This window comes from Falco biarmicus, chromosome Z (assembly GCF_023638135.1).
Source record: "Falco biarmicus isolate bFalBia1 chromosome Z, bFalBia1.pri, whole genome shotgun sequence".
Classification (NCBI taxonomy): domain Eukaryota; kingdom Metazoa; phylum Chordata; class Aves; order Falconiformes; family Falconidae; genus Falco; species Falco biarmicus.
Window position 1 is genome coordinate 42,382,259 of NC_079311.1, and position 22,452 is coordinate 42,404,710.

The 22,452-nt window shown below is 39.4% G+C and overlaps 1 protein-coding gene across 1 annotated transcript in view; it reads right to left on the reverse strand.

Annotated features, from left to right (window-relative positions):
- The window catches only part of NTRK2 (neurotrophic receptor tyrosine kinase 2), a 211,772-nt gene that overhangs the window by 172,023 nt on the left and 17,297 nt on the right, over positions 1-22,452 (reverse strand). The window contains exons 2-5 of the mRNA XM_056325219.1: positions 21,301-21,375; positions 20,993-21,064; positions 14,000-14,068; positions 10,141-10,295 (exon numbers count right to left, since the gene is read on the reverse strand). Of these exons, the coding sequence (XP_056181194.1) occupies positions 10,141-10,295; positions 14,000-14,068; positions 20,993-21,064; positions 21,301-21,375 (371 nt within the window). The remainder of the gene's footprint in view (positions 1-10,140; positions 10,296-13,999; positions 14,069-20,992; positions 21,065-21,300; positions 21,376-22,452) is intronic.

The following is a 22,452-nucleotide window of genomic DNA, read 5'->3' on the forward strand; positions in this document are numbered from 1 at the left end:
TGTCAATGGAAATTAATAAAAAGAATGTGTCTAAATTCCTAGAGGGCTTTTTTCGAAGTTTTCATGCTGCTACTTACTGCTTTGTACAGAAAACTTACACTGGGCTTGATAGAGCCAGACTGTCACTGTAAATCAAAGAAAGGATATGACCAAATTAAGAAATAACTGGGTATTAATACAAACTCTGTAGTCTGTAACTCAACCTTCAGCACCAAGCTAAAGCTCTAGCCAGTATACTGTAGCAACTTTTAGAAGAAGGTCTTAAGCTAGGACAAACAAATCCAACGTTACACCCAAGATGTTGTTTCACTGGTTAACTATCTTCACCGTCATAAAAATTTTTACAAAATTATTTCCAGATTGACTTTTTCAGCTTCAGCTTTCATCTGTTCAGTTCTGGGATTTGTTCAGTTGCTCAAAAACCTTCACCAAAAATTTCTCTCAGTATGGTCAATTAGCCTCACTAATACCTAAGAAATGACATGATGAAGAAATGAGCACCTGAAAGAATACCATAAACCAAATATTGCATTAATTTGTACCACCCTTTGCATGCTAAGCCCCTGATTTTCATCAGCCTGTTGACTAATTCCCAGGTATGATGCAGTGTCACTAAACGGTTTTCAATGTGGCCCATGATATCCCTTTTTTGCTTGCCATACTTTTGCAGATCAATCCATTCTGTAATAAGAACAGTTACCAAAAAAAATCATCATCTTTTTTTCTCAAAACTGCATCTGAATTTTCATAAGGTCATTCTAATCCTTATCTGAAATCCTTAATCATATTTTTAATAAAAGTATCAGACCCAGAATGATTAAATTAATAATGAGCCAGGAACCATCTATCAAACTGAACCATGTTTGGTTTGTCTGCATGAAATGCAGACTACCAGGACTGCTAATTTATAAAATATCTCCTGTAATTCATAAGATCAGGGGCTCAAATCCAGTCTGCTTGCCTCACATAAGGTTTTGATGCAGCCCCAGGTTCTTGGCTCCCTTGGTTTTGCTTTTTCTCTCTAGAGAGAAAACATACAACTAATTACAGCACTACAGTACAGCCTGGTAACACCCACTACTTGTACTGTCTGGAGCCTGAAAACAGGATGGTTGACAATGCAATTTGCTAAGAACTGTGCATATGGATCTGCAAATTTCAGAGGTCTTACTGGCTTTGAACAGGTTGTATCAATGTAAAAAAAACCCCACAGTTTTCTTACATCATTCTATTAAAATTCTGCGTTGTTTGAAAATACAGAAATGTTTACAAATTCCAAAGGTCTTTTCCTGTGGGCTTTTATGGCTTTAAAAAAATAAAGCCAAAAACTTTCCAGTAATTCTAGCTATAAAGCTAGCTGTTGGATATGTGCTGCACCTCCTGTGTTCCACTTAGCAACTGTCTGCAGCCAACAAGCTCTGAGCCAGATTTCAGCCATGGAGTAAGCGGGCATGTTTCCACCAAGGTCTACAGAATGACAGGGCCAAAAATCAGCCTGGCTGCATCTTTAGAGCACTGCAAAGAGGATACCCCAAAAGTTCACATGCAAAACATGAATTCAATAAACATAAATAATTGTTTCCATTTTCTGTTGTATCACAACTACATAATCAAAATGCTTAGTACACAGAGATAATCAGAGAAAACTCAGAAGTTATTAGAAGATGACAACCACAGCCATACCAATGAAAATAAAAAAATGTTAGGCAAATAAAATACAGGAGTAGCAGAAATTAAGAACATTTTTAAAATTATCATTTGTCATGTCTTTTTTTTTTCTAGAACCCAAAGATCACTTTTATCTTCAGCTACACAGAAGAGAGGCCCACAGCTTCTCATTTCTCTGCTCTAATCACCAGTCAGTACTATCCACTGAATAGAGATACGCTCGCCATGTGGCACAGCAAAACTTGATAGGTGTTTTCCACAGTGACCATGGTATTTTGCACAGGTCTGACAGGGTTAAGCTCAAATAGTGTCAAACACTCTACAAGTTGGTGGTGAGGATGCTGTCCCCAAAGGTGTAGGTTATATTCCTGAACTGAACTTGAATCCAGGGAAGGACAACAAAATGTCCTCCTGTAGCCTCTATTTTTTTTAATATAACAACAACAAACAAACAAACAAACAAACAAACAAACAAAAAAGAAGAGCAGCTCTTGTTAAGCCACCTTGAAAGGAAAGCCCTGAATTCCTACCGTTGGGAGAGACTGAGTCCAAATGTAGATGTTCCTTGCCAAAGCCCTGAGAAGAGTCATTCAGACCAGAGTTTAGGACTTTCCCATGCCTTCAGCATTTCCTAATGAGCAGTTGGAAGGCATACACAGACTGAACAAGCTCATTTCAGAACCTCTTCTTGCTAGATGTGCTTGTCGCTTCAGCATACCTTCTTAGGAGTCCAACTCTCATTTTCTTACTGTGCCAGATCTGATACTCACAACACCCACCTCATTAAGTCTATGGAGAAACGTCTTTCTGTTGGAAAACACAATGAGTGATGTGGCAGCTCCCCGAACCACCCAAATATTTTAAATACTAAAAGAAATCTGCCTCCAATCATGACACGCCTGATTGTCATATTCATCTGGGAAACTTTACAGAAAATAATTAACCAAGTACAGCCCCTCCTGGAAGATGATGAGTCTTCAAAGTACACTTTCCCAGAGCCAATACACCCTTATTTTGCCTTTAAACACTCCATCACTCCCTGCTTGACTGAAATTATCACTAGAAGCAAAGTTCTGTAAGTAGAGCTAGTGTTGCTGCAGCAAAGACCACATAAGTTGCTAAGTCATCTTCATGATTACAGCAACAAACACAGCCTCCACAGACCTGTCATCCCATCCAGGGCTTCAAATGCCGTCATGAATGCCGTGCAGGCAAAAACTATGAACAGCAGTGCACCAGAACAAATTTACTTGGACAGCGAGCTGTCTTCTGCAGTCAACCTGTACAGAAGCTTTGAAGGTTGCTGCTGACATTTCAAACCAGATGAAGGACTTACGTTTCCAAGGTTTACACCAGGTCCCTACCTTCTGCCCAGGACCTTTCTTGAAAGGCTAGACCTGGGTTCTAGCAGGAAGGTGCTGAATAAGAAAGTATCTTGCAGTACTTGAACCGTATAATTGACCTTGTCCCTGGTATTAGTATCAAAAGTTTGTCTGCAAAAATTTGCAGATTATGTGTTTCTATAGAGGTTATCAACCTTATCGAGACTTCCCTTGCTAGCAGTCTCCTGAAGGTACCCAGTCCTGTTTTCTTTCAAATTCCCCGAAGGTTTAAGGAAATTAAATTACATCTAGAGAAACTGTTCTTAACTGGTATTTAAGCTTCAGTTTATCCACAACTTTCAAGACAAAACCAAATACATTGAGTGCAGTTGGGCTGAATACAGTAGCCACAAACTTAACAGATGAACCAAAAGCTAAACTGCCTTTAAAATGTAAGTTAATGAGGCCTAAACTAGCTTATGCAAACCTCTAACAAATCGTTTCTTATTCACCCACTGCATGTAATGCAGTTGCAGTTCCTGTATCTTTATCTGGGAAATTTAATGCGTGCCCAGGAAATACTGAAAATAACACTGACCTATCAAAAATTGCAATGTGGTAAACATGTAATCCTGAAACAGACAAACTCGATGGGTTTCACTCTTGATACCAAGTATACCATATACCACCTATATGGCTGAAAGGATGCCTTCATGAAATGTCCTCACTTTGAAAGTTAAAAAAATAATTTATTTAGACTTCAGGATACAGTTACCTAGTCATCAGTCTTCACCTACTTACATCATAAGAGCAAAGTAAGAATATCACCAGCCAAGTCACATAGTTGTTCTCCCTCAGTATATCAGTACTCACACTTAAGCAGATGTGTCAAGTCAGGCACAGAGAGCGCCTCTGCAAACCTGTGCAACACACAGTGTTCAGGAACAATACTTGAGTGATCAAGATGCATTTCTTTCCCTTAGATAGTGCCTTACTTCTTTCTATTTCTAACCTGCTTTTTAATAAAAACCTGCTTCATTCAAACCAAAGCAATTTTAAATTTAAGCAAACATAAAATTTAAAATAACCAAATTAAAGAAACTCAATCAGAATTATAAAAGAATTCTGTTTTTTAAAAATATGAGACATTCGCATACATCACATACACTCAACTGTCATTCACAAGCCCTGATTTATTTATCATATGTATAGACATCTGTATGAAAGTTGCTGTTTCCATGCTCACAAGGAAGTTATATACATGTCTTTGAAAATGAGATCGTTACCTTTTCAAATACCCATAAATGCTTGGTTATTTTCACTTAGAAGCTGGAATAATGAAAATTGTTTTAATTAAGTTTGGAAAATTCTAACAACTTTGGAGCAGCAATGAAACCCCATTACTGTCAAAACTCTCATAAAGAAACATTTTTCATGAAACCTATGATCACAGATAAGAATTAAAACTCTTACAGAGAAAATAAGAACAGTTTGCCACCATACATCATGCATAACATCTAGTTCTTGGGCCAAAATAAACAACGCAGGCTAGAAAGCCCATGAATATTCTCAAAGGTAAACACGGAGAATGTTTAATGCTTTTTTTAAACTCACTTCATTCTGCCTGTAATGTTCTCCTTCTGATAGTCTTATCTGTGAAGTCTGGCTGATAATGGAAAAAAATGTCAACACCCACTAGATTATGCCTTTGCTTGTGGTTTTACACTGCATTACACTGTGATTGTATAAGATCTAATGCTTATTTTATTGACTCACTAATACTACAAATGTTTTCTGCAAATTCAAAAAAATAAACATATCAATCCTTCAGTTTGCCTTTCCCCCTTAGAATTTACAACCACCTGCCTCCAGTTTGGTATTAGCATTTACTTATTTACCTCTAAGACAAAAATCAATCACCAGAAAGAGTGAGAAAGAGCCTCAGAAAGAGGCTGAAATGCAGCCAGATCCAGTCCAGTCCATTTGTAGTCATCTGAACAACTGCCTGTAAAAATTCATGTCTTTCCCAACTGAGCAAGAAATGGGCAACCCATCTTTCCAGATGGTAACTCTACATTACAACAACTTCCAAAATTTTGTCAGTCACACACAAAAAGCAATACTAAAAGCAACACAACAGTATTTCACGCACAAGGCAAAAGACAGACAGATGTCAGCATTCATGAAGTCCCATAGCTCTCAGATCAGACAACACTTCTGCTGACTAGCTGCATGTGTAAACAGACAGCCAGTCTGAACATACTTTTGCTATATGTACAAAAAATTCATACATGGAACTAATTTGCCACTTTATTCAGTAGATTTTACCTAGCATGCATGACCAATGACAAGAACGAAGACATCTGCTGAAATGGTATGTGATAAATAAGCACACAAAACTAGGGCAGTAAGCAAAACAAAGCCAGATCAAGCACCACACCAGCATATATAAAACAATCTGGATAACTAAATTGGCCAGATATGGTCAGATTGAGAGCCTGAGCAACAAAAAATCCATACAGGACTGCAGAGACAGCTGTAGAAGCCAGGCCTCTCCCAAAGACACCACAAGTAAAAAGACTTGGAGTATCAGTAAGTTCAACAATAGCAGCTGAGTAACTGAATGCCTACCAGAAGGAGCAACCAATACCTTAATAACCTGTCCCAAAGACATGGTCTTGCCTCCTTGGCATTCACTGAGCTCCAGGTGATCTGCAAGCTGATGGACTTTGGAGTGACCTTACCCCAGGCATAGGACATGCCTTGCTTCCAAGGGCTTAATACACTGCTGGCAATTGCCACCAGAGCTCACAGAAGCAGCAATAAGAACAAAGTGCTTACTTATTTAGCTCTCCTTGGTTTTCTAATGCTATTTATCAGACAGAAACAACAAAAAATAAAGACGATGGCTTAAGTGGTGATGCTGTCCACATTGTATAAACAGCCAGCAAATGCCGTAAAGATGGCAAAACTCAACACCACCATTCCCCTCCACAGAATGCTCCACTACTACTACTGCGGTAGATGCAACTTAAAAACCTTTGACATAGTAATTAAGCATGAATTTAAAAGTTAAAAGAACCTGAAAATTTTCATCATACATAAATACATTTCAAATGCAGTTGAAAAAATAATTCTGCAAACAACATAACTGATTGACACTTCTGATATTGCAGCTGGAAAGGATCTAGATAGTAAGCACGCCTGACTTTAAACCTCAAGAAAAGAAATCACAGAGTTGATGGCATCTAAATTTCAACCAACCTTTAATCAGCACATTAATAAACACTTCCACCATATAAACATTAAGTACCGCAGAACTTTGTTAATTTTCACATCAATTATCTACGAACCAAAGTCTTATGATCAAGAAACCACAGCGTTCTCTTCCCAGTAAGACGTTTATTAACAGCACACAGTAGCAAAATGCCCTGCTACCAAGAGATTAACCACATACTGTACAGGCCACTTCTTATAATATTATGAAGAAATTAATAACACCTACACACAAAGGAGAGAGCGTGTTTGCTTAGTTCCTAGACTGAAAAAAATTAACAAACCAGAGAGATGGGATGAAACCATTTCATTAGCAGAGAAAATTACAAAATGTTTTATTAACAAAATGCAAAGGCCTGCATGCCCCAAAATTTCTCCTGACATCAAAAGGAGCTTAAAAGGTCATGTAGTTCACAGGAAACAAAGTTCACATATGTAAAAAGCTGAATTATTCTTCTACTTCAGTTCTACTAATTAGCCTCTCAGAAAGTTCTGGAAATGAAATAAACCAGCTTCATCAGTGGACGGTTTTTTTAATTGCCTTGTCTTTTAAACACAGAAAAAGATCTGCAGAGCTACCGAAAGCAAGAGACACACATTAGATCTTTCAGGTGTCTTCTAGAACACAGCCCATCATGGTGGTGCAGTTCTCCCCGTTCTCTAGGCTGCTCTACAACCCTGGGAGCTGCTGACCAGGCCTCGTTGCGCCTTAAGTGATGGGTTGGCACTTTATCACCCCTTGACCGTACCGATCACTCTCACTCAGCTAAGGCAGAGAATGGCAGAATGGCACTGTCTGTACCGGAGCAGGGAATGAGAATGCAGACAATCAGTTATTCCCTGACAACCCCAGAATGCTCCTGCCCAGACTGTAGCCTGAGTGATAACCCCAGTGGAACAACATTGTTCTTGGAATTTTTGAAAAGTTACCAACTCAGTTTGCGGCCGAGATGGAAATTTACTGATGACTAAAGCCAATCAATTCACAGCCTTATAAACAGGGGTCCTAAAGTGAGACCCTTCTGAGCTCTCCTAGACCACAGCTGCAACCAGCATCTTCCTCTGAGCGGGACACCGCTCAGAGCTCGCAAACCCCTATGTCTGTGATGCTCAGAGGACCACTGCAGAAAGCCAGTGACGGGGCCTGGGCTGATACCCTCAAGGCTCAACCTTTTGACCACTGAGGAATGCAAAAGGCATTAGGTATGAATTTTAACTTGTATACCTTTGCCATAATATGCATTGCAAGCTTGAAGTAGGTAGGTTATTTTTGTGATTTAAAACAAATCTTATTGATTTGCTTTGCTCCTAAAATCCTATGGATAATCTTCAATTGTGAAAAAATTCTCTCTCTCCTCCTCCATCCCCTCCATCCCCCCCCGCCCACCCCCCCTACCCCCCCCCCCCCCCTTAGATACAAATCATTGTCCAATTCTGAGACTCGGACTGAACTTAGCCGCGCCTAAACTCTGTTAAGAGTTTAAAAAGCAAAGAGGTCCACTCTAAAACTTGTGACTCAATGGAAGGATCTCCTTTACCCTTCTATGCCTTTGATCTTTAAAAACTATTTCCAGCTCTATTCTGACATGATTTCAATTCAATTTATATCTATGCATTTACTTCATATATAATAAGTAACAGAGTGAACACTGCCATCAAATCTTGTGCAATCACATTTCCACAAATTCATGCTAAACCTATTTCACTCATGCTCTTTGATGGTAATTCTTTAAGCGACCTGACCTAAACCACTCCTTTTGCAACACCCATGCTCACCAAGACAGTCATTCCCCTTCACCTGGGATTCTCTGTTCTGTGCCTAAGATAAGGCTGTGTTGTCATCTTTTTTAAAAACCTATGCCCTGCATTGGTTCTTTTGGAAAAAGGTACATCAAGGGGAAAGACTCACTAAAAGAAAAGAAAAAAAAAAAAAAAACCTAACCCAATTATGTAAAGTTTTGTGATATTTGGACCCTGTAAAATAACATAAACTAACAAAGTTTCGTGATACTTGGATCCTATAAACTCACATAAACTAACATAGATCAAGTTTTGTGATATTTGGACCCTCTAAACTAACATAAATAATGTGCAGGCATGTGCGGACATCCACACAGATCTTCAGCAAAATGCACGTTTCCCATATGCAAATTCCACATACTGCAAATTCCAATCTGAATGCTGCACATATTCACCTTTTCTCCTCCTCTTCCTCCTCTAGTTGGAAGTACCACCTTCCCTTGTTAAGGCAAGCATTTTAGTCCAGATATGCCCACAGGATGTGTGGATGTATGCCCACAGGATGTACACACATGCACGTACACATCATCAAGAGTCAGAGACAAGTCTGTTGTGACTACAGATAGTCAAGAACTCAGAAGAATGAAATAATGTCTCATTAGTTTAATTCTAGGTATTTAACATCACAAGTTTTCAAAGGAAAATCCCAGTTACCTAGTACCTTCTCAATGTGCCAGCCAAGAATGGTACAAAAGGCTATGCTGGAGTTCCTGGTTTGTACTTACTGATCTCAGTGCATCAGGTGACCCTTCCACACCCAGCAAAATAATCTTCCATCCAGCTGGAGCAGACAGCTGGGGCCATTTAGCTCAGTCTGGTATCATCCCCCACTTCAGGTTAATCAGATCCTGCAGCTCACACAGGTTGGGGTTTTATTTGGTCACACCAGACACCAGCATCATTTTTATTATGAATACACCACGATCCCTAGCTCCAGCAGGAAGCTGGACACAAGACCAACAGCATGATACATGGCCATAAAACATTACTGCCATTAAACACCACACATGTTGGGTCTGCAGCAGGTCTCCTCCATGGCTGCTCCTTGCTGGCAGCTGCTATCAGAGTGTTTCGCAGCCTCCATATAGACAGTGGAGAAAAGGACACTCAACAAGCAAAGGTGGAAGGAGAAAATGTATCGGTTTGTGTTCCTCCTGCTATCCACCTTCAGTTATAGCTTTCCCAGTCCAAATCAGCCCTCCATGAGGATACCCTTGCTCCCTTTCCTTTTTGCCTGCCTGCTGCTGGGCACCTCAGCTCCCCACTCTGCAAAGGAAACTCCAGACTCCAGCAGGTCTCACGTCATGTCAGAAACAGCCAGCTTCTGTCACTCGTACACAGAGGATGAAAAATCTCTTCAACTGGCAGGTGAAACCTTTCACCAGCTGTCCCAGGACCATATACAGGCATCAAACATATATACAAAAAAATTAGGGAGATGGCCTTATTGTTACATCATTTTCCCACTGTCTCCAGATCCATAAAAAACTAAAGCAATATGCTGCAAAATGATACAAAAATAAGGTTGTTATGACTCTTTTGCATAGCCTTTAAAAATCAAGTCAGATGAGTTTTACCTATGTGAAGAACAGAGCTACTGCTAATTTGTCTCTGTTAGCAGGAAGTTCTGAATTTTCTTCCTGTGGTCCTACCACTAGGGTTAGTATTTTTTAAATAAAAGAAAGATTTCATTAACAATAAACACCTGGGAAAAAAAATTCAAGGGAGTAAAATTTTGTGTCTATTGAGCTTCAAATCACAACTGTTTCATTTTACAAAGGAACATGCATTTTATATAATTCTTGTGAGTTTTCTAGAATGTGTCTTGTTTTCCTGCACTTGAATAATGGTACATTCTTAAAGAATCAAGGAAAACAAAAAAAACCCAAAACGTCATGTGAGGCTCCCAGAATTACTCCATGTGTGGTGAAAGACCACTAAGTGGTTAATATCTCCACTGAAACATTTTCCTTTAGCAGTACTGTTGTCATCCTGAAAGGTATCTTGTAAAAAAACACGTTTGTTTTTCCTGCTTCACAATAATTTAGCAGCAAGTTTATGTTAAGGGTATTACCGCAGTTTGGGACCTTCATATCCAGCAAGGTTGTCCTCTTGTTGTTGTCATCTGTGCAATATAAATCCTGAGTTTCTGTGTAAAACTTGGTCTCTTGGAATTTCTTGATCCACATAATTTCACAGGAACACTTAAACGGATTGTCCACCAGTATCCTATAGCAAAAAAACCCAATTTATTTAGAATGCAGAATGTATCATGCATATAGAAAAACATGGTGGCAGGGGGACTCCAAACACTCAGCTGCATACAAGTAGAAGTTGAACCCTTTAGTTAAGAAGAAGGAATGCAACTTTTAGTAACCTCAATACAACGCAAGCTGCAAGCAGATAACCATTCCCATGTAGAGAGTGAAGCTCTCCTTGCACCAGGAATCCAGACTGTCATAGATTGGAGACACTAAAACAGCAGGCTCAACTACTATATCCAATTCACCAGTGTAAATCAGGAGCACGTGGACAACTGGGCTTTCCATCAAGTTCCATCTTATTTCATAAGAGTCAAGCAGAGATAGTAATTCCTCCCTTCTACACTTGACTCTGTTCAGCTACCTCAGAGAGATCATACTAGAAATGGTTTACTGCTGTGAGGTAGTAAATTCTTCATAGAATCAAACAGTCACGGATTATAAGCACACTATAACAAACTCCAATCATAAAAAAACCCTTCAAAATTCATCCACGACAGCACTCTAGAAAATCTCACAGTAAAACCTTAGGTAACGTCATTAAAAAAAAATAAAGAAAATGGAAAAAACGGCCCTGAAACAGAACTACACCACCTAGCTATACAGTATGCTGCATGGATTTTAAACCACAGGTTAACAAACTTACCAAATTCTAGTTTTAAAATTCAACGAAACTACACAACAACGTAATGCAATAATACCCAAGTAAAATATGAACAGAAACATGCCAATGTCTAAGTAAGAAGTGACCCAGCATTACTTTTTTCTCTTACAGGCATAAATGAGATCCAATAAAGCATGTGCAAGTGACTGTTCAAGGCATCTCATTACAAGAACAATTGTTCTTAACAAAATTTCATGGGTATTTTTGATGTACAGAAATCAGGTTGCTCACAGAATCTATGTTCATAAATGCCTCCTGAGGATATGAAGTGTGCAAATCAGGAAAAACTCAGCTTATGAAAGCTGTAACCTGTTCCCCCAAAAGCCACCCGTAGCTCTTTGAGGATTAACAGCTGTAGGGATCATTCTTGCAACTCTCTGAAGGAGCAATCTGTATTCACAGAAGTAATCTGTTGGACTTTTAACACCACCACAGAATTGCTTGTGCAAGACACAGAATATGAACATTAGGATCCCTTGGGTCAAAACCTACAGCATTCATTTCCAAAACCAGCAGGATTTAGTTCCCATCTCCTGTTTCATCATATAAGCTCCCTGTAACAGAGAAATTTGCCTTGATCAGTGGCTGAGCAGTCCTTTTCTTCCACTGTTTTATTTTGTGTCACACACACCAAGGGAGTTAGGCACATCACAGGCAGGATGCTGGATTGAGTCATGATGGCCCTCCACATACACTTGTGTGAAAGAAAGTATTATGACCTAGTAAGAGCAAATTACAAGTCTTTATCTTGTTCACTGTAACTTTACAGCTGCAGCTACAATTTGTTCTAAAAGAAGCAGCCTTTCAAAGTGGCATCTCCTTCTCTACATGCCTGGTGAATATCTCCTACTTCACCCTATCCTGAACTTTTCATCCCTTTATGTTTTAATTTACAAGAGTGCTAACAACAGGACACTTGTTCGTCAGATTTAGAGGAAGTTCCTCAGAAGCCTTTTATGGCACCAGTCTCCTCTCTGATTCCCCTTCCAAGACCCGTCTTTCTGATACTCCACCTATGTATTCTAGCCACTTACCAACAGAATTATTCCATTTTATCACTGTTTTTTCTCTTCAAGCTCTGATTTTTCCCCTCTGGTTTCTTTCCCTCGCTTCCCCCACGCCTGTTTACCTCACTTCATTGCCGTCTCTACTCGCATAACTTTAGTTCTTCTATCCCTACACTCCAACTGTTTCCCAAGCCCACGACACTCCACCTCAATTTTGTATCCACCCCTCCCTCCCTCCCTCTCTCTCAACCTGTCCCTCATCACACATTGCCTCCATACCTCAAATACCACTCAGTGTAACCTTCACACCATCCATTTTTCCCATGTCTGCCTCACTCCCAGTATCCTTCCCCTGCTTTTACTACCAGAACACTGTACGGGCACTGTTTAACTTGTATTAAAAACATGAATATATTCACTCCTGATTCACATCAGCCAGTTGTTTTGCCTCTAAGTGCTATTTCTTTGCTTCATTAAACTTCATTTCCATAATTCTTGTCACGTATTTGTAACATTTGATTCTCTCTGTCCCAAATCCTTTTGTATTTATGTTTCTGCCCAGGAGCAAACCAATTTCTTGAGAAACATTAGCAACACACACTGTTCCCCTTCAAAATGTTTGTAAGCACTCACTCTATCCATGGCCAAAAAGCTGTTCACCTGAGATGGACAGATTCAAGACTGACTTGATTTCTCCTTCCAAATAAGCATGTTACTGGCAGCAGACAAACTCCAAGAAACTGGGAGCAGAGTATGCCTTCAAAACTGCAGTTATTTCCTTTTTTGCATGCTTCCTGAAGCATGCTCACACTTAAATTTGCAGCCTGGGGACAGGGGCAAAAATTAGTCCATTTCTCCAGTAACAGCTCAGAAAAAAATTGGAGAACCTCAAGCTTAACACTGTGCACCAGTCTGAGTCCTGTACCTATTTTTTTGAGGTCACAACTACAAAATATAGAACCTACAGCCAAGTACACACTAACAATGGCTTTTTCACAGGGACCAGATACAGCCAATGAAGAAACAGGGACTTCAGAACCAACACATCTATGCAGGGCATACAGCAGCTAGCCAGTCTCTCCATCGGAGTGCTCAGCAACCGCCAAGTTATGAAAGAAAATTCCAGTGAGCAATGTTCCCTGGGCTGTAAAGAAAATGATTATACCAACTTAATCATCAACAAAACATACCTAAGGGGCATAACCTCTTTCTGTGGCACTGGGATTTTCTTTTCTCATTTCTCACATATCAAAGTTTACCCGAAAAGGTTGGAGATTGGAAGGCTGGTGTTGCAATACTGGGATCAGCATTTTGGACAACTTCTGACTGTGCTATGAGGTACTGGAGAGCAATCTCCCCCTCCTCCGCGGCCCCTGCCCTCCCAAAGCTCCTGCAGGCCTTCTGTAGTCCCACATATTAGCAAAGAATGCACAAGATGACCAAAATTTTGCAATGTATACTAATACAGAAATTTTGCTTGATGGAACAGATGATAAAATGCAGTATTGAAACAATCAGCAAATACATGTTTAACAATGCTTCATTACCAAATGACTATATAAAGCACAATGTAACTCAAAGAATTTGAGAAAATAAAAATATTCTTCAATAGCCCACCATAAGCATAGCAGCTGCAGGGCCAATATAAGAATACGAGAGACAGGCTTCATTTGAAGATCTGTAGAAGGTTGTATTTTCACTAGATCACATACTTAATACAAACACCAGTTTTGTGTTAAGTCATCTCAGAATAAAATATTTTAAAGCTGAAGGGAAGAGGCTATTTTGACCTCTACATTGTTTTAAAAGATATACTTGACCTTCTTGAAGCCCTGGAATTAAAGTTTCTCTGCATTTAAGCACTTAGCATTGCTGCTTTCTTTGGATCAGAATTTCATTTCTAACCATCAGTGGACCTCTACCTTCAACAGAACAAACTTCAAAGTCTTGTTCTTCCATTCCAGCCAAAAATAAGCTTTATTTTAAGAAATGACAACTTACAGATCAGACAAACCCAGATGGCGAAAAGGCTTCTTGGACAAACTTGAGAGTTTGTTTCTGGATAAATTGCTGTGGAAAAAGAAAGATTGAACGAATTAGAATTGCTTCTTCTTGCACTGAAATAGTTTGCGTCTCTTAAAAAAACATTAAGAACTCAAACCAGCTCTAAAAAGCCCTTATTCTTTTGACTTCCATTGTAAAGAAATGGTGCTCAGCTTTGGTTTATGATTTGATGGGTTTCAAGGGTTTGAATCCAGTCTGCATATAAAGTCAAAGACACTCAAAATCAAACTCAGCGAGGATCAGTATTTTCACTTTTAGCACTTCTGTTCATTGCAGAAAAGCAGCAGATTTAATTGTGTTTCAAAAGTATTTTGTAAAGTCCAGGTGTTAATTACATGCTCAATTTATTCATAAGTGAAATGGGTGGATCCCTTTCTTTGATGCTGCACCAAACTCTGTACTCACATAAGCCCTCTTTGCATGCTAGCACACATCCACATCAGAGCCTTTTAGTTATTCTTTTCAAATTGCATATACAATATGCACCCACGTGGAAGATCAAAAGGAAAACTGTAAAATGCCTATATTAGGCTTTTTTATGTCAATTAAGCATTTATGGTTTCCAGTGGTAATTAAGTGAAAGGTCCTCTCCCATTACGCGGAGCAAAGAAATGTTCACCTGCATCAGAAATACTCCTCCCCTCCCAGACTGACAAAATTGCCTTCTCCACCCCAAAGTGAAATAATGCTGCTTTTATACAGTCTTACCAGTCCACCAGTTAAAAAGATAGTGAGAGCAGTAAACTGTGTAACTGCCAGCATACAGTGCAAATCAATGTGATGAGCCAAAATACCACCAGTTTCATGCAGTATTATAGAGGTGCCACAGGGGCTCTACAGTTAAAGTTGGATTGCATTTAAAACCAGGGATTAAATATCTTTTTTTTTTTTCCCCACTCTGACTAAAGAACACAGTGTTTACTTCCCGAACTTTCAATCCTTGATCTCCAAGGACAAGATAATTTTCAGAGAAATTACAAGTTGGTTCTTCCACAAATGCTTAGAAGAGAATCTTTAAGAGATTTTATTTCCTGTACTTCCTTCTTGATGCCTTCTGGCAAACAACAGCCTGAAGTTTATAAATTGACTGGTCCTGATGTGTGACAACAAAACAGATGAGCCACTGTTACATTAGTCAGGTGAACTGGACTTCCCTGTGGTAGGTGCTGGTGGAAACATCTCATGGACCCTGATCAGATATATCAAAATAAAAGTACAATTTGCACCCAGGACGGAAGTCATGTTTAAGTAAAAACTGACACTATGATTTTTTCCCTAATACATATAAGCCATACGTTGGGAGGTTGAAAGGAAGAAGTTGAATCCTCTTAAGGACCTGGGCTTCCGTCTCCAGCACCAAGGCAATGTGAAGCACACCAAACTCCATCCCTTTTCACTTGCCATGTAGGAGGACCCCTCCAGTTCTGACATGGCCAAGCAACACATGAGCACATGCAGATGCCCCTGTGGTATTACAAAATGAGGCATGCACCTGCTTTTCTGACCTGTACATCAATTAAATCCCACCTTTCCCAAAAGACAACCAGATAAACAGCGGGCTTTACCTGCAGACAGGTGCCCATGCCACTCCCTACTCTAGTGGGAAGCAACATATTCCAGGTCATGTGATGGCCAGGTTTGACTCATGGTTTCCAGACAGCATAGGACCCTGCTCCTCCATATCAGGAGAACTCCCTAACCATCAGACAGTGGGTTCCTCACGGAAATCTTTGTCCAGCTGAGGCCATTTGATTTTGTGTGATCTTCCCTGGAAGCCTAATAGGACAGCCAGACTCCAACTCTGATTCCAGACAAAGGCAAATCAAAGGGGATTTGAAACCCTCTACCACCAACAACTTCTTAACAGTATCACAGTACAAATCTGAAAACGGACCACAAACATCTCACGTAAGACCCCAGCCATCCTCTGAGATAGTACTTCTCTCTTTTTCGTTTTAAGAAAGTAACACCTTTAAATAAAATTTTCAAGCCTATATTAAAAACGTAAAGACTGATTCTGGGAGACACTTGACTATTAGCAACTCAGAATGGATGTAACAGCCCACCTACTTCATGCGCAGGACTGAAGTTCCAGCTTTCCTAAGGGTTTCCTCCTGGCTGCTTACATGTTTCCTTCCTCAGCTTACTCATGGTCATCTAACTCACACCATCTCTTTGTGAGGTGCTGAACTGCCTGCCTCAGAGCTATGAGCTCGATCAGACAACAGACTGCAAGAAGCAGGTGCTGCCATAGCCGTATCTTCTTGTCATTTAGCTTCAGGCCAGTCATTGCTTTTGGAGGATTATTGCAAACTTTAGGCAGCAGAATAGCCAAATTTACTGCCCAAATTTCACCAGGTATGTTACTTTCTGAACACTTTGTGCAGGTGCAGGTAGCAATGACTCCACGTGAGCCAGTGAAAAAATGGGACTGATAATTTAAATAAAACTATCAAAAGAACAGAGAGTCATTATCTTGTTTTTAACAACTCAAATTTTCAAAAACCAAAAGCACCCTGATAGTATTAATTATCTCTTCACATTTTTACCCATTGTGCTTGATATGCACCAGGAAAAGGAAGTAAGAACAGTAAGAGGAGTAATTAAAAATTCCTGTGCCTCTATTCTTGATCATGGGTTGAAACCTTTCAGTGCTTCCAAGACTGTAGCCTTTTCTCTCATGTAGTTTAGTGCTTTAAGGTTTTTCCAAGTTGACAAGTAATTCAACAGAAATTTTTCAGATCACTGTTACAGATTTATCACCTTAAACAATACTGTGACAGCAAATGTAGTTCTCATAAACTAGAGCACTTTATATTGTTTATAGAGATGCCTGCTGCAGTCTCTTTAATTCCTGTTAAGTGAAAAAATCACTACCAGGCTTATTCCAGAGTAATTAAGGACCACACTTCCACTTCCATGGAAAGACATTACATAAATTAGTTGCCCAATTCAACGACACATAAAAAGATCATGGCGAGCAGCCCCAAGAAGATCCATATTTTGGATATTTTATTCAAAAAACCCAAAAGTCTGGAGTACAGAGCCTGACTCCAAAGCTATACCTAAGGAGAAGACCCAAATTCAGTCCAAAGCGAGCCCATGATTTACATGCAAGTATCAAGCTCACCTTAAACTTGCTAGCCCTAATTCAGCTAAACGCAACCTGTGGCTATGTGAGAAATGCAAAAGCAGCCTGAGAAACTGCATAAATGCTCACATAGCTAGCAATATGGGCACAGCTCTACCACATATAGCACTCCTGGCAAGAAGAGGGAAGAAGGAAGAGGAGAGAACAGATCTAAGGAGAACTAGGGGAAAAGGTCAAGAAATGGCCATTTTGCTATGCTCAGCCTCTCTCCACTGCCTGCTATACCTATGGCTGGAGCCAGGCCAATGTGCAAGCAAGGGAAAATCTGTAGCAAGGTCTCAAATGGTTTCATTTGTCTGCCTTATCCCAAACCTGAACAGTGCAGAGATACAAACACATCTTAATACCTAGAGCTGTACATATTCTACACTCACAAATCTGTGGTTTAGCGATGCAATTATACACAGCCTGGCATATAACAGTAGCTATTTTTTAACATTTTTGGAAATAGCCACTTGCTGTGTCATGTATTTTTTTTTTGTTTAAAGGTACTAATGCTATAGCATGCATGTGTATCACACAGGTCTATTAAAATTACCGTTAGCAGCAGATAATCTTAGAAATTACAGCACTACTAAACTAGGACTGTTTACTGGCTTGTTAAATACAACTGTTGACTAATTTGAGTCTAAGGTCAATAAGAATACCAGAATTAGATGAGCAAGCCTATTAATTACATTTTAGTAATATCTATTAGAGCATTTATTTTCCTGGGGTTTATGTTATTATTCAAATCTTCTCATTATACATAACTCTGGAAAGATATCTGGGCTACAGAAGTTTGGCCAAGAAGATAAGGTAATGATAAAAAAATGCTTAAGGAAATTTGTGTTAATGAGTTTCTTAAAATCTGATATTCTTGTATGATTCATAAAATACATATTATGTCTATATAGTAAAGCTCCTTAACTACATAAAAAAGATTTTTCATAGAAGATAAACTGTAATAATATCACTAGCAAAATTAAAACTTATACAGTAACATCAGTCTTCAGAAGTGTTTGGAGTTTCTGTTTTCTTTATGGGACAGTAACAAACTGTTGTTTCAAAGTAAAATGCAAGACTTCTAAAAGACCTGTACCCAGAGGTTACTCTTGCAAAGTGGAACTATTTCAGCTCTTAATACTTTTCACTGTCACAAGCACAACAGGAGCTGCACTTCATTCCCAGTGCAGTCAACAGTTTTATTGCTGATGACAACAAGCAGTGATTCACTAGGACTTTCAGAAATATTTCAGTGTGCATCAAGACCTGCCAGAGAAAATAAACATATGTTGTTGGGGTTTTTTTCAGGGATAATAGATCAGCCTCAGCAAAAAATGCCTGCATACTTAACTACTTTGTCATGTACATATAGAGGAGGTGGTGCCACTTAGTATCTTCCATCTTATCTGGGCTTATCCTTAATCCTGTGTCTGTTAACATTACTGAATCCCAACAAAAAGAAAAAACAATATGAAACTGGATAAGCTTTTGGTCCATAATGTAAGTATTGTGGATCAGGATTCCATGTACATCAACCAAACAGATGTCAGTCAGCCTAATTCAACAAGCAGCTTCATGAACTACAGATCTAGTAAAGCCTGCTTACCAACAGATCCATATTCCACGTTTGACTGTGTCTTCCTGCTGAAACTCTTCCCTTGGCTGAAGTATTTTAAGGACATCTTGTCCACATGGGTTCTGTAGTGCCTAGCAGGTCATACAGACACAGTGATACTTTTCCCCTTAAGTGGGTAATCTAGTAGGGTCTCCCTGTTCTGTCCAATGGTCAGTTTTCAGAAAACCTGTTTACCTGTATCAGTTTTGGTTAGAAGAATCACCTGGGACAGAGACACTTCATGACTGCATGAAACCCATTTCCCTAAGGAAACAGGAAAAAAAGCCTATCAAGAGGATCCCACCAATTGTCTCAGTTATCTTTTTCCATGTCTACTTGCCCATACAGCTAGGAAGATCTTCCAAACATCTATTTACCCTGCTTCAGTCAGCCTCTGAGCCTCCTTAAATTATTTGCTTTACAAGCTCCTTGTAGCTCTGTCGCTCTTCTCTGTAATAGCTTCCAAGATGGGTAGATTCAGTGTCCTAATCTATATATAGCATTCCGATAGATGCCTTCCCAGCAGCTCAAGTAACAGGGAAGCGGTATAAAAATCTAACACAAAATTCCTTTCGATCCCAGAATGAATTCGCTTTGCTCTGCTGCATTATATTGAGATTCTGCCCCAGCACAGCCACTAGATCTTTCTGTGCAAATGTGCCTCTCAGCCAGTAAGTTCTTATTGCACATTTCCACAGCCAGCACATATGCACTTGGCTTTATGGAGTTTCATCTTTTACAACCATAGTTCACTGAGAAATTGTTACACAAGTAAACACACAAATTCAGAGAAGACACCTCCCTTATATCACTACCTGATGATATTAAAAGCTCTTTACTTTTTTAATGACTATATGAAGTAATATGTAAGCCTAATAGGCTGACAAGATCTTGTTCACACTCTGCCAGTGATTGTTCCACATCAAGGAGAGCAGTTACTGTTTAGGCAGATACAGACATTCATGTCCACTTCCTTACATGAATTAATTGCCATTCTTTGGAAAACACAGGTGCAGGAAATTATTAAATTTCATTAGCAAAGCAATCAGCCCTGCTCTCCGTTCAACTGTTCTTCCCTATTACAAGAAAGCATCTTCCAAGTCCAAGGCTTGGCCTTATGACTTCCCAGTCTCATTAGGACTTTAACAAAAGCAAGGAGTTAAGTGCTAAATATATCTAACAAGGATAGATGGGCTGAAACACACACCTGAATACTTGGCTAAACCAGGGCTCCTGTGAGGAACTGAGCCTCTCACATGATCTTAATGTTTTGTAGGGCTAGATCCATGGTTTTCCATGTAAGTAGCAAAGCGAGCTACTCCATTTCTGTCCCACCAAAAGACACTGCGGTCCTTCAGGGACGTGTACTTACGCTAAAAAGAAACAAAGCCTTTCATTTTAGCTGATTATTTTTCTTTCTACTTTTATAAATAACTTTGATCAGTTCAGCCTTTGCTAAATCTAAAATGTAAGTAATCTAGAAAAACACAGTCAAGAAGCTGCACAGACACAAACTCTGCCTCCTGAAGTTCATGAACCACAAATTGCATTTGGGTGTGAAAGTAACCTCATTCTTCTATTCTGCTTTGGGTGCATTAGTTCAAATCTTAAGTGACCTTCCAAAGTGTATCTTCTGATCATCCCCAGGACTTACGTGCATAGTCATGTCACAGTCTCTGGGCATATGCACTGGTGAAATTACATTAGATGCGCTCCATGCATGCACCTAACTGCACTGTAGCTGCTAAAACACATTCAGCCCATGGAATCAGATTAGAGCTACTCAAACCTGTCACTGAGTGTGGTGCATAATGTGGACATCACACCCTCGGCAACAGCTCACTCAGCTGACAGAGACACTCTGTGCTACTACTTACCACAGAAGACACAGCCAGAGTCCATTGTTAGGACCAGAACAATGAACCATGGTCTTTTTACCAACTCACATTATGTTCTTATGATCTGACAGTCCCCCACCATGCATGTCCTATGCTCTGCCAGTTCCTTACCATACATGTCTTATGTAGGGTCTATTAACAACAGAAGATCATTACAAATCTGTCTAGTTAAAACATTTTTAATGAAGTAAATGGTAAAAGAGAAAAATAAATTAACAATTACTTAAATTAATACAAATTGGGCCGTTTTGATTTAGAAGGCAGATGCTATTCTTACTCACATGTACTGTAGGTTGACGTTTTTCACAAATGCCTGACGGGACACAAATCTTAAGCCTGAATCCACCACGGTCCTGTGAAAATACATAAAAATCTTAGGATATTCGTTTAACTATAATGGAATTCTTAATTTATAATAATGGTTAAAGTAAGAGTGCAGATGAAATCTCAACAAGGCTGAACTGCAAGATTTACAACTATCCTCTGTAACACAAAAAGTCAGGCCTACACTCTGATGAGGCCTTTATATGCTTCTATAAAAGAAATGAAGAAAAAAAAGATTTATAAAATATACATCTCACATACTCACAGATTTTTAAGTCCAACATAAAATCCAACTTCATTGTCATTGATACTTTCTAAATTTCGCTGGTTTGCGATGTAACTGTTGAAAAAGCAAGACACAAAAAAGTATGAAAGTGGATCCTTCCATGGCTTTGACTGTTTAGAGTTGAAGCACTGATGTCAGAAAGACAGCAGTGATTGCTGACCTACTGCCATTAACACTAAGGTCTAGTTAGAGCATTTATAGAACAAAAGTGCTCCTTAAAATATTCCACATCATTTAAATGGTACTTTGTGGGACAGGGCTGGAGGAGAAACAGTTGGGTTTTACACAGGGGAAATGAAGCCTTGTTCATCAAGGAAGCAAGTCACCCTGAAGGCACAGTACATAAAGCTGTATTACAGTGTCATCACTTTCCAGGACTCGCTTCCCTACCTCATGGATTTTCACAATAGCAAAAGGGCCAACCTGAATGGTGGCAGTGGAGTTACCCCCATTTACAAGGAGGAGGGATCAGACTGCCCTAGCCTCTTCTCTCATGTTGATAACTTCATCACTTGTTAAACTGATTTTCTCCATGCCACAAAGTAGCTTCAGTTTTATCTGCAGCGTGTGGCAACGGGAAAACTGAGGAAATGGAGTCTGTACTTCATGATGTTACATACACAAGCAGAAATTAAGAGGAAATGTCACAGTAGACCAAAGCTGAGTCCACTCACATACCATGAATATCTGCCTGAATCCCAAAAGGATGCGGGCATGCAAGCCAGTCCTTTGTATTATGCTCATGTGAGAACTATGAATAACCAGTGACATCCCACAGACTTGAAATCAAAATGTGTTACAGGTAATGCATGGGATGATATATAATCTGTTACCTCTTCTGCAGCAAGAAGAAAAGTTTCACAATGCAAATCATGCATTCTTCTTCTAGGAAGAAGAAATCAGTAGAAACTGCAACTCAAGTAGTGTTATGAGCAGAAAAGTAAGCCTGATGTATGAGATGCCTTGCTAAAGAGTCCATGCACTTCAAAAGAGAACCCCAGTCCCAGAAAAACTTTAAAGAGATTGACCCATATTTTCATGAGAATCCAGAACTCCAGAACAAAGCTGCAAGTTTTCCTAAAAAGGAGTCTTTCTTTGCTAGAATAAAGTCTGTCTCCATTTTAAGCATTT